General features: G+C 35.4%; 1 protein-coding gene across 1 annotated transcript; it reads right to left on the bottom strand.

The window, feature by feature from the left end:
* Window positions 1–4290: 4290 nt before the first annotated feature.
* Window positions 4291–9994, bottom strand: acot20 (acyl-CoA thioesterase 20). Its single transcript, XM_691619.7, has 3 exons — window positions 9473–9994; window positions 7463–7665; window positions 4291–7376 (listed from the first exon to the last, which is right to left on the bottom strand). The coding sequence occupies exons 1-3, from the start codon at window positions 9981–9983 to the stop codon at window positions 6771–6773; spliced, it is 1320 nt and encodes a 439-aa protein (XP_696711.3). The 5' UTR covers window positions 9984–9994; the 3' UTR covers window positions 4291–6770.
* Between the last annotated feature and the right edge of the window lie 1988 nt (window positions 9995–11982).

The raw sequence follows: 11982 nt of genomic DNA, 5'->3' as shown, positions 1-11982 counted from the left end.
CAAAGAAAACCCACGCGAATGCAGCAAGAACATGCAAACTCCAACATCCAGCCAAGGCTCGAACCAGCGACCTTTTTGCTGTGAGTAAACAGCCCTACCTACTGCGCCACTGCTTCGCCTATCTTGCTGTCAATTGCAGAAAAAAAATATTGATAAAAGTAAAAAACAATATAAAGAAAAAACTGCTATGTTCAGAGTAAATGAGAAATCTTTAGCATGAATAATAATTTTGACAATTACTGTTGAATTACTGTCAGAATTATTAGCCCCCCTTTAATTTTTTTCTCTTTTTTTTAATTATTTCCCAAATGATGTTTAACAGAGCAAGGAAATTTTCACAGTATGCCTGATAACATTTTTTCTTCTGGAGAAAGTCTTATCAAGGTCAAAATTATTAGCCCCTTTAAGCAGTTTTTTTTTCGATACTCTACAGAACAAACCATCGTTATACAATAACTTGCCTAATTACCCTAACCTGCCTGCCTAGTTAACCTAATTAACCTAGTTATGCCTTTAAAAGTCACTTTAAGCTGTATAGAAGTGTCTTGAATAATATCTAGTCAAATATTATGTACTGTCATCATGGCAAAGATAAAATAAATCAGTTATTAGAAATAAGTTATTAAAACTATTATGTTTAGAAATGTGTTGAAAACAATCTTCCCTCTGTTCAACAAAAACTGCATGGGGAGAAAATAAACAGGGGGCTAATAATTTTGACATCAACTATATATAAAATGAAAAAATATATATGTTTTTAGAATTATCTGTTTATCTTAGACCCGACTCAAAGCCAAAAATTAATTTAGTCTTACCTCCTTGACTCTTTATTCCTACTTTCTGCTTCATAGCTTAGTCAAAATAAGACCATCATCATTCATTCAATCATTTTCTTGTCAGCTTAGTCCCTTTATTAATCCATGGTCGCCACAGCGGAATGAACTGCCAACTTATCCAGCAAGTTTTTTACACAGCGGATGCCCTTCCAGCCACAACCCATCTCTGGGAAACATCCACACACACATTCACACACACACTCATACACTACGGACAATTTAGCCTACTCAATTTACCTGTACCACATGTCTTTGGACTGTGGGGGAAACCGGAACACCCGGAGGAAACCCACGCAAAGGCAGGGAGAACATGCAAACTCCACACAGAAATGCCATTTGAGCCACATAGCATAAAATGCTGTTACTCTGGTTTCACAGTGCATGAGCGGCGCAACCGGGATTCACACCGGGATCAGGACCGGGAATGGTTCTTTGTGCACAACTGCGCATGTGTCAGTTTGCGTTCACCAGTGTTGTTTCTGTTGCACCTAGAGAAAAACAAACTTGCGTTTACAAAAGACGTGAAGTGTAAATGGCCTAACGTCTTTATCATTGGATTACTACTCTTGGGATTAATACACTTGCATAAAGTAATCGTATCTCAAAGCTTACTGGGGCCCATGATTTTTTACCTGTGCACTTTTTTTTTCTCTTTCTTTTGCACCGGCTCCCCGTGCCGCCCCCAGCAAGATGCCACCCAGGGCGATCGCCCATTTTGCCCATGCCTAAATCCGCCACTGCTTGGTCTTTATCCAAACGCATCACAGGCAACACTCCGAACCTGCTCAGACTCACAGAACTACACACGTTTCATGCACACACACAATCTAACACACACAATCTAGGCAAACGGGCAAACCACATATACATATACCTACTAATGAAGCATTATCGCCACCTACTGTAATTCACAAATATGGCGATCGAAAACGCCCGTGCTATACGATTGCCATTCATTAGACTGAACAGTTTAAGGTTCCCCATTTCAATTGTTTCATCATTATTATATCGTAATGATCATTTTAACATCTGTGCAGTTTCTGAACTCAAATTATGTAAAGAAAAATAATTGGTTAAACACTTATGACTTTATTCATGTGTCCACATATACAAAGAAAACATGAAATTAATTACTATAATCATTTAAAATTAATATAATTATAAACTGATCATCTTAACTGATTATCTTATTATAAACTACTATCTTTTACTAAACTGTAGCAACTGTTAGTAATATATATACATATCCATATATATCTTTTTTATATAACATTCAATTTGTTTGTATTGCTAAATTTGTTGCAACTATAATTACCACAAATTACTAGTACTTTATGGTTAAAAAAAACAATATATTATTTACTATAAATTACTACAGTATTTAATGCGGGAACTCATTAATTAAAAAGTTATTAGAAAATAAATAATGTTAAATCGCTTGAGTAAAATTTTGTGTTATACATTTATTACATGTAAAAATATTTGCATTACATATAAAGATGTATTATTGCCTATATTAACTTGATATTATTTCTTTTATTATAAATTAATCCATTATAAAATTAAACCTGTGTGTACAATATTTATTAATTATATATAAAAATATTTTGATGACGATGTCCGAGAAGACGTTAATAACATCAACATCCGTTGTAACCATATGGTTTGCTTAGATTGTGTGTGCTGGATTGTTTCTGCCTGAAACGTGTGGTTCTGCGGGCCTGCAGCTGGTTTGGCTCCAAACGTAATCATGGCAAAACACCGCACCTGTTCAAACACTCCAGAGGAACACCAGATTACGGAACAAACACCTCCATCTAGTTGACACTGGTCAATAGTAACAAGAGCTTAGAATGACCAATTCTAAGCTCTTTGATAGTAATACGACCGTAACAATATATATATATATATATATATATATATATATATATATATATATATATATATATATATATATATATATATATATATATATATATATATATATATACTTTTTTTCAAAATACTCAAGGTGATGGTCAGCTCTTAGGTAACGAAATTTTGCAAAAAAATGTAACAAAATCTTGCTAATTTTGGTACACCAAGGCTAAAACAGTAAAGCCTCTCAGGTCTGTCTAGATTGGCATATTTGATCTAAATGGTTGCTTTTTTCTGTTCTGTTACAAAATAACACTTGCATTGTGTCTTAATTTTTCATAATTTTTTTTTATTTAAAGCATTGTGCATCTAAAGATTTGTAACAATTAAAAACAATAAAGAATTAAGCAAATGAAGGGTAAAATGTTTATTAATAATCAATATAGCTTAATGTTGCCAGGCTTCAAAATGGAGTTGCTCCTGAGTTGTGGAAATAAATATAGGCTAAATAACTTAAGTCAACAAAAGAGAAAAAATTGTTGTTGTATGGTAATTGGACACATTTGGGGTTGGATGTGGAGGTTATAATTAATTTCGACTATATTTAGGTATACCCAGATTTTAGGGCACCTTTAAGAAATACCATTGTTGTACGACACCTTATTTTAGTATAATCATTGTCCATTTTTTATTTAATGCATTGTGCACCTAGACAATTAATTATTTTATTCGGCATGAGTGGTCGAGATAGTGATAATTAACCAGAACTGCTCAAGGTATGTCTGTAAGTCTGTAATTATCATCACCATTCGGGCAAACGATGACAAATATCATATTTCTGTAGATTTTGTCCTGTTTGCCCTTTTGAATGGTTTCAGTATCAGTGTAAACGACAAATCCACGTTTTTCCACAAGGCGGCGGTGCTGCAAAAAGACACCTTAGAAAACCTGATGCTACCCGGTAAACAGTTGTCAGCAGGAGCATGTTTCGGCACCCAGAGCTTTTAGACTTCCTGTCGAACAATGACATACATCACTGTCTCTATTCACACGGGTTTTCACAGTGCAAGGAAATGTGTAAAATGACAATTATCCATTTACATCTCACAGAGAAAATGCACCCATTATTAAATCTAATGCAAAAGGCCAGTCGCGAAACCTATGGAGATTACTGTACGAGGTCTGTTCATAAATACGTAAATAAATACATATTTAACATTAGAACTATTATAACAGTCATAATTAGTAAATTAGTGTGGCTAAACCTACACAAAAGCCTGTAAATGCTAAAAGAAAATATCACAAAATAAGTGAGCACGTGCAAGATTCTCAACAAGAACTCAAAAGTTTATGGAGATTGGACAACAGGTGGCGTCTAAAAATGAAATTAACAATTTAAAAACACATATTTCTTTAGAACAATTGATTTCCTTCGTAATAACCACTTGTCAGATCAGGTTTCCAGGCCAACAAAACTTCAGGTTTAGTTCTAATTTATAAAATATAAATCAGACATGAATAGGCAACATCACTGGAAATAGACAAAAAAAAGTTAGTAATTAAATACTTAAAGAAGTTAAAAAGATCATACACAATCTCAAGATATTTGGTCATTTTTATTAAAATCTTCAGATTATTTATAAAAGTGTAATGTGCATACAGTAACCACTTGTACATCAAAGATTCTGTACCTAGATGGATTGTTTGTATAAACAAATATTTACCATGCAAGTACAACATTTCCCATCCAATAAGGCTGAAGCTCTTTGAATTTAAGGCACCAGAGGCTGTGCAATTAAACAGATCTGGTGTTGAGGTACTGACAGACTGAATACGAGAACAAATGCAGATAAACATCACTAGTACTTGCCCTATTCGTAGCTGGATTTGCTGGCTAGACAGTTAAATTTCAGTTTATTAAAGTGCACCAATCTTGGGTTTTAGGTAACATGAATGCAGCTCAACTTTAACAAATCTTTGTTGCCACGGTATTATGCAGCGGCTGAGCTGAGCTACTCTTATGGTACCTGAAACCCAGAATTGATAAAAACTAAACAGAAACATAACTGTCTAGCCAGCTAATCTGGTTTGATGGTACAGGCCCCAGATCCCCTTCAATGTCAAATCATCTCAACGATGTTGAAATCAGTATTACATTATAATACATAAAAGCAGTATCCAGAGAAGAGTAAAAATTTAAAAACATACACTTTTTTCTTCTTAGCAATGATGGTGAATGTTAAGATCAAATGAAATAACAGAATATATCCCAAATCTTTTTTAAATGTTAAATAAGAAAAAATCTAAATTAGAAAACCTAATTTTTTCACAAGTTTCAAGGTCACCAATTAGTGCCATTCAAAGTTATTCTAAGAGGAGAAAAAGAGTAGTTTATTTATTAGTTACATATAAACTTCTGAACAAAATATTAAGACCTGTTGCTTGAGTTTCAATTCTATTTTCTATACATTGCCAGCTATCTTTTGTCACTTATACAGGCTTTCTCTTTTGATAAGGATTTCTCTTTTTGATATTTTAAAACAGTACATACAAACTGGTTATCATCCAATATCTAAAAATGCAAATACTTCATTATTCTTCTGGTCTTAAGATTTTAATTGGGACTGTATAATTTAAGCACAGGATATGAAAATTAAATAAACATTTCAAAAATAGCACCGATCAAAATTAAAAAAGCATTTTTGGATACCTCCTAATGATTGGTGCTAATTTGCACCTGGTGTTATTCCTTAATTATCTGACATACCATTCGCGTCCGTATGAATGGAAGTCTATGGGGAGAAAAGCCCAGTGCGACCGCAGCTTAAAGTGGTGAACCATTCTAAACAAACTGAAACTCTCTTACAGCAGGTAGTTCATCCAAATACATTTATGTTCATCCAGATATGTCATTTCTAGAATGTTACTTCTTTACAAACCATTCAAGTCCCCAAAAGAACCTGGTTGTCTACAAAAGACAAATCCAAAAAGACAAGATAACACTAGAATGGGCATTTAGAAATGGGCATTTAGTTCAACAGCTAGAATTGCACATGAATAGGCTAAGAATAAATCTCTGCATTTGAGACAATTTGGCCTGGAAGCCTCACTCTTTAGTGACCAACACTCTCATTAGCAGAAAGAATCAAAAGGCTTGAATAACCTTTGCTGAGGAACATGTGTTGAAAGAGAAATGGTCCACCAATTTTCATACAGAATACTGAGTTCCATAAAGCTGAAATCACTTGAATAATGATATGGCCAGCCCAGAATCCTGACCTACACATGATTGAAAATCTCTGGAAAATCCTTGGCAACTAAATTATGGCTTAAAAAAGGAATGAGAGACCAGTGATGTCCTTTGAGTGCAGATATTCTCAAGTCATTCAAAGCAATGGCCTGTACACTTTCTATTCAATGTCTTCTGTGACCTTTACAAATGTTAGTTGAAATCTTCCTGTGCTACGATAATTGCTCATCTTTATAAAAAGTTTTTCCTCAAAATCAGTGTGGGAAATCTTAATTGCCTTGGTTTTATTTGATAAAGCACTGCTGTTCTATCACAGTATATAATAATTACAATTAAAATTCCCTTAAAAACTTTGAACTATAGAGATTAATTAATTGAAAGACAAGCATCAAGTGTTTATAAATTGAACTTCAATGTGTTTCACAATATAAAGGTTTAATCTAAGATGTGTTTAATTCCAACTCTGCGTCAACACATTCACCTGTAGGTATTAAATAAGCCTGAAAGAGTCTATTAATTTGATCAGGTGTGTTTGACTAAAGCTATACTTTGCAGAGCTGCAGCCCTCTAGGAACTGAGTTTGACACCAGTGATTTAATCACCCAAATGCAGGCGTGGTTTTAAATAATGTATGAATATTCATACAAGTTTGATTTAACTAACAAGTTCTGCATACATTGTATGAATTGTACATAAACAGCACTAGATTTAAAAGCAAATAATCAGTAGTCAGATTATTTTATGTTTAATACTTGAAAATTACACGATAAATGCAAGTACAAGTAGTCAGCATGATAAAGGGATGCTATGACTAGATTTACCTTGTCCTACAGCATAGATCTGGGGTTGTGATCGGTAGCTGCTAAATGTTTTTTGAAAAAATTGATCATCTTTGGCCAGGCATCTAACTGTGCCTCTGCATGAGCTTTAGGCTCCCCGCCAAAGAAAACTGGCTGACCAGCAACACCGTGAAAGTTAGCAAGACAAAAGGGCATATAGGGCACCTCAATAAAATGACCCGCTTTTTCATACTTTACCAGCTGATAGTTATTTTTTCCATGAGCTTTGAGCCTGTCGCATGCTAATTTAGCATAATAGGCACTTCTCCAATTCCTGTCAGCTTCAGACACAACAAACATGAAGCTACCAGGGGCACGCTCAATGGGAATAACACTTGGAAGGCCTTCTTTGGACATTGGATCATCCATAACCTCTCCAATATCCACAAGGCCTAATGGTGTGATTTTTGTTCTCTTAACATCAAACAGAAGTGGTGGAACACAAATATCCTTGTAGTAGACTGGAACTAAAGTATTAGCATTGCATCCGTTGACCCAAATAGTAGCCGCTATATCAGGGAGGAATGTTGCCATCGACAAAGCCAAATCTCCACTCTTTGATATGGACACCAAGCCAATTTTTTGACCTTTCACCTTTGAAAAAAAAATACATGACATGTAAATCACTTGACTGTATTTAAATTAGTCAGGACAGACTATGAATAGTTATCCATACTAACCTCTGGTTGTTGCCGTAGGAAATCTATACCTTCTTCAAAATACTCAAGGTGAAATCGGTCAGCTCTTTTGGGTAAATCTTGGTAACCTTGAAAAGCCAAGGCTAAAACAGCGAAGCCTCTCTTTGCCAGCAGAGCTGCCCTCAACTCAAAAGGAGCTCCTCTAAACACATTTGTGTCCAAAATCCCTGGAAATGGTCCTTTACCTGGAGATTTAAATTATCAACATTAATAACGTCATTTGACAAGCGCTGCAAACATAATGGCAAGCATGGTTTTTCAATAGTGTCAAGTATAAGTGAGTATATGGAGTAGTAGGCTTATTATGACATCAAATTTTCTTGTTGCAATTTAATTGCTGAAACTTATTAAAGTGTATTATAATGAGATTGACCTAAGCTGCAAAAAAAAGGTCCTTTTAAAAGATGTAATAACCAAAAATACTGCTTTAACCTAATTAAATCACAAAAGGATGATCAACTACAACAGGTAACAAGTTAAAAAAAAGTCTCATTAGAAAACGTTACTTACTGAATAAAAATCAACAGTGAGAAAAAGCCAGAGTTATTATAGTTACCAACACAAAAATAATGTTACTGAATATTTTTAGTTATTACAGGACTTGAAATTGAGACCATTTGCACCCAAAATTTTATCTATGCAACCTCAAAATACATTTGAGAGCATTTGTGCGAGTGACTGCAAAATGATCATGCATGATTTAAGACAGATTTACGCAGAATGCATCTTTGCATCTGAAGCTCGAAACGCATCGCTCAGAATAAGTTTATAAAAACAGTTGTCATGCCAACTTGCTGCGCTATAACTGAACACAAATTGATTGGTTAATATCAGCTGTCAATCACTCAGTCAATGCCTTCTGCCTTCAGCTGACAGGGAGCTACAACTGCAAAAATGTAAAGTGCTGGAGATGAGAGACTGAAAACTACACTGACAAATTTTGTTTTAGAAACCACCTAAAGTTACAAAAAATGGCACATACGATTAGTGATTGTGTGCTAAATGTTAATCCACCATCTACACTTTTCCAAGACTGGATAAATGACTTCCATTGGGTTAAAGTCCGCTGTGAACAAGACCAATGCATTCACTGTAAAGCTTGTGGGAAGGAGTTTGCAGGTAAGAGCATTTGCCACAATTAAACAACTTAAGCGTGAGAGGTCCTGACTCCTATTTAATCTTTCATTTAATAATTCAGTCCTTCATCAATCAAATGCAATGAATCTGTTAATATAAAACTTGTAATAGCTGCTCATAAATGGTGGCTGTGACAAAATTTTGGCTGGTGTGACTAAATTTGTTAAGTTAGGAGAACCAGTGCTATCAAGCAAAAATGTTATTTTCGAGCCCTGTATCGCTAATTTAAAAAAAGAATAAAGGCTTCATTACTACTTGACAATTAGACAACTGTGATTTTTAATATGTCATTAGGCATTTAAGATTAAAAAAAAGCTTTTGTTTTTATTTTGATTTTACTTAAATTAACTCGTGTTAACTTTTAATGGAGCCTTATTGCTTATATACAAATAGTCAGAGAATTTTCAATCAGCATTTCAGCATGTGGTGGGCCAGATTAAATATTAATGATTGAATTATGATAACCATTAAGGTTTGCAAGCATTTATTTCTGAACATTACAAATACAGTCTGAATATTATTTAATAACACTTTTCTACCCTACTTTATAACCTTTGACAGTCTAAAGGACTATAAATTTTGTAGTTGTAGACATTTTCAGCAACAATAATCAACCTTCAGCGCCTCCAATATGGCGGCCAATTGATGATGCGTCGTGAAAACAGAAAACTATATGGCAAATTTAGTTCTACAGGTACATTTAAATGACCTTCTAAATACTCTGAACACACACGCTATTTCCATATAATAATAATAGCAGCTCAAATACTTTTAAGTTTATTTAGCATGATATATTTTGAAGAAGTTTGCAGAACCGCGTCAAGTCAAACACTAAACACAAGTAAAATAACTGACCAGGGGGCATAAAAAGAGTTCCTCTAATTCTTCCTTCGGTAACAGGACTTCTTCGGACACCATCGGTTAGGCAGTGTCTCTCGTTGGTCACTTTGGCCAGGACTTTATCATCACTGACAACTTCAATGTCAACAAGAGCTGGACGCGTCACATCTGACAGTGTAAACTTGCAGCTTATTGTGTCTGCTTTCAGAGCCCAGTATAAACCCATCGGTTCAACCCCAGTAAAGCTCCCACCAAGAGAAGAGTCGCGTTTGAGGTCAATTTGGCCACTGTCATCTGCCTGGTAGGTCGCTGAAGCCTTGAAATCAAGTCCATTTTCATCCGTGATTTTGGAGCGCAGATCCACGCGTTGATGTGGATTTAAGCCGCTCACCGTCACATGCACTGGGTCTTCAAAAGAGCACTTATAACTGGGCAGAAGCCTGATGCTGACTCCTGAACTGTAGTGCATTTTTGCAAGAGTATTTCTTGCGAGAGGAGAAAATGCATGCTTTAGCACCGCAAACATGTCGTCCGTATGACCGCTGCAGGAGTGAAGTGATACTGCCGTCTAGTGTTTGGAGTACTTGAGTAGGCTAAACTCACCCTGCTATAAAAAGATAATAAACAGATAAAAACAAATCTGGCTCACAAATCATTCACAAGTCCAGTGATCCAATAATGACCAGTACTTCACATAAATTAAAACTCTTTAAAACGTTGTATTCCAGTTTATATTTAATATTTGCTCATTCATTTATTTTTTTTCCCTTCAGCTTAGTCCCTTTATTCACTAGGGGTCGCCACAGCGGCATGAACCCCCAACTTATCCAGCATATGTTTTACACAGTGGATGTCCTTTCAGCTGCAACCCAGTACTAGGAAACATCCATACACTCTCACAAACACACTATACGGCCAACTTCAATTTACCTAATGCATGTCTTTGGACTGTGGGGGAAACAGGAGCACCCGGAGGAAGCTCACATGAACACGGGGGAACATGCAAACTCCACATAGAAATGCCAACTGGCCGAGCTGCCATTCAAACCAGCAACCTTCTTGCTGTGAGGCGGTAGTGCTAGTCACTAAGCCACTGTCGCCTCTAAAATGAAAATATATAAACTAAATTAAAGAAAATGGAAAGTGAGGTAAACACTTGACAGATCAGGATTTACTGGAATTATTATTAGCTATGGGTTTCAGTAAAATGTTAGGCTATTATTTGTTTTATTGTATAAGTTCTGATAACATTTCTTCCCAATTAAATAGTAATTAAAAAAATGTTGTTCCTGAAAATGTCAATAGGTCAAAATAGTACATTTTAAAAGTTGTTGTTTCTCAGTACTGGGTTGTGGCTGAAAGGGCATCCGTTGAGTGAAACACATCCTGGAATAGGCTGTGGCGACCCCTGATGAATAAAGGGACTAAGCTGAAGGTAAATTAATAATTAAATGAAAATGTGTTGTAATTGGAAATCAGTCATTCATTCATTCATGTTCCTTCAGCTTAGTGCTTATTTATCAGGGGTCACCACAGCGGAATGAACCGCCAAATAGAGAGACTTTTCACAGCTGTTTGTTTGAGTAAAACATTAATTCTGCAGACTACTGATAACATTACATTCTAAATGTAAAAGAAAAAAATGTTTTGAAGTCTTTGTTTCTATAATTTTTGAAGACCAAATGATTCATTCATTCTCTTGTCGGCATAGTCCCTTTATTAATCTGGGGTCGCCACAGCTATGGACAATTTAGCCAACCCAATTCACCTGTACCGCATGTCTTTGGACTGTGGGGGAAACCGGAGCACCCGGAGGAAACCCATGAAAAGGCAGGGAGAACATGCAAACTCCACACAGAAACGCCAACTGAGCCGAGGTTTGAACCAGCGACCTTCCTGTGTGAGGCAGCAGCCCTACCTACTGCGCCACTGCCTCGACAAGACCAAATGATAAACTAACAAATTAATCTTTCACCCAAGGTCTGTGGGGATCATAGTCCATTGTTCATTTATTATGAGGAAGTTAAACATGACATTTTACATGCTGTTAAGGATTCTCGTTTACATCTACATGAAATGAAGTATTTTTGTGTACATGCTAGTCAGTGCTTGCCTTTCATGCGATGGCTTATGGTAGTGGATAAAAGAATCTCATTACTGTTTTACAAATATGATTTTTGGGACATTCTATCAGAAACTTACATGATCTGTCCTTGAAATAAAAACATAAATACACTTAAAAAATGTATGTTATCTCCCAAAAAAATCTAAAACTGACTGAAATCTGTGAATTTTTCTGTAAAGGTTATCATTTAGTTCTCAGATTTTTCTCATTATTAAAACACTTTTCATATATACAAACCCTGTCATTGTCTTTGTCCTCAGCCCAATTGAACCTACAGTCGTTTAGGAAAAAACTTCAGCAACAGCAAGTTGTTATTATGCACATCAATTGATTAAAAACATGAAATTCTGAATAAATTTTACAAATAAATACTATTTTACAATTGTCCCTTATGTTTCTG

The sequence above is a fragment of the Danio rerio genome, chromosome 20 (assembly GCF_049306965.1).
Source record: "Danio rerio strain Tuebingen ecotype United States chromosome 20, GRCz12tu, whole genome shotgun sequence".
Lineage (NCBI taxonomy): Eukaryota > Metazoa > Chordata > Actinopteri > Cypriniformes > Danionidae > Danio > Danio rerio.
Note: the sequence above shows the minus strand (reverse complement) of the source record. Positions and strands in the feature narration are given on the sequence as shown.

Bases quoted from the DNA above. Each gene is read 5' to 3' on its own strand.
- acot20 (XM_691619.7), bottom strand. From the start codon at position 9,983: ATGTTTGCGGTGCTAAAGCATGCATTTTCTCCTCTCGCAAGAAATACT. The intron at 7,666-9,472 runs GTCAGTTATTTT...TTAAATCTCCAG, and splicing joins AACTCTTTTTATGCCCCCTG to GTAAAGGACCATTTCCAGGG. The intron at 7,377-7,462 runs GTTAGTATGGAT...TTTTTTTCAAAG, and splicing joins TCCTACGGCAACAACCAGAG to GTGAAAGGTCAAAAAATTGG.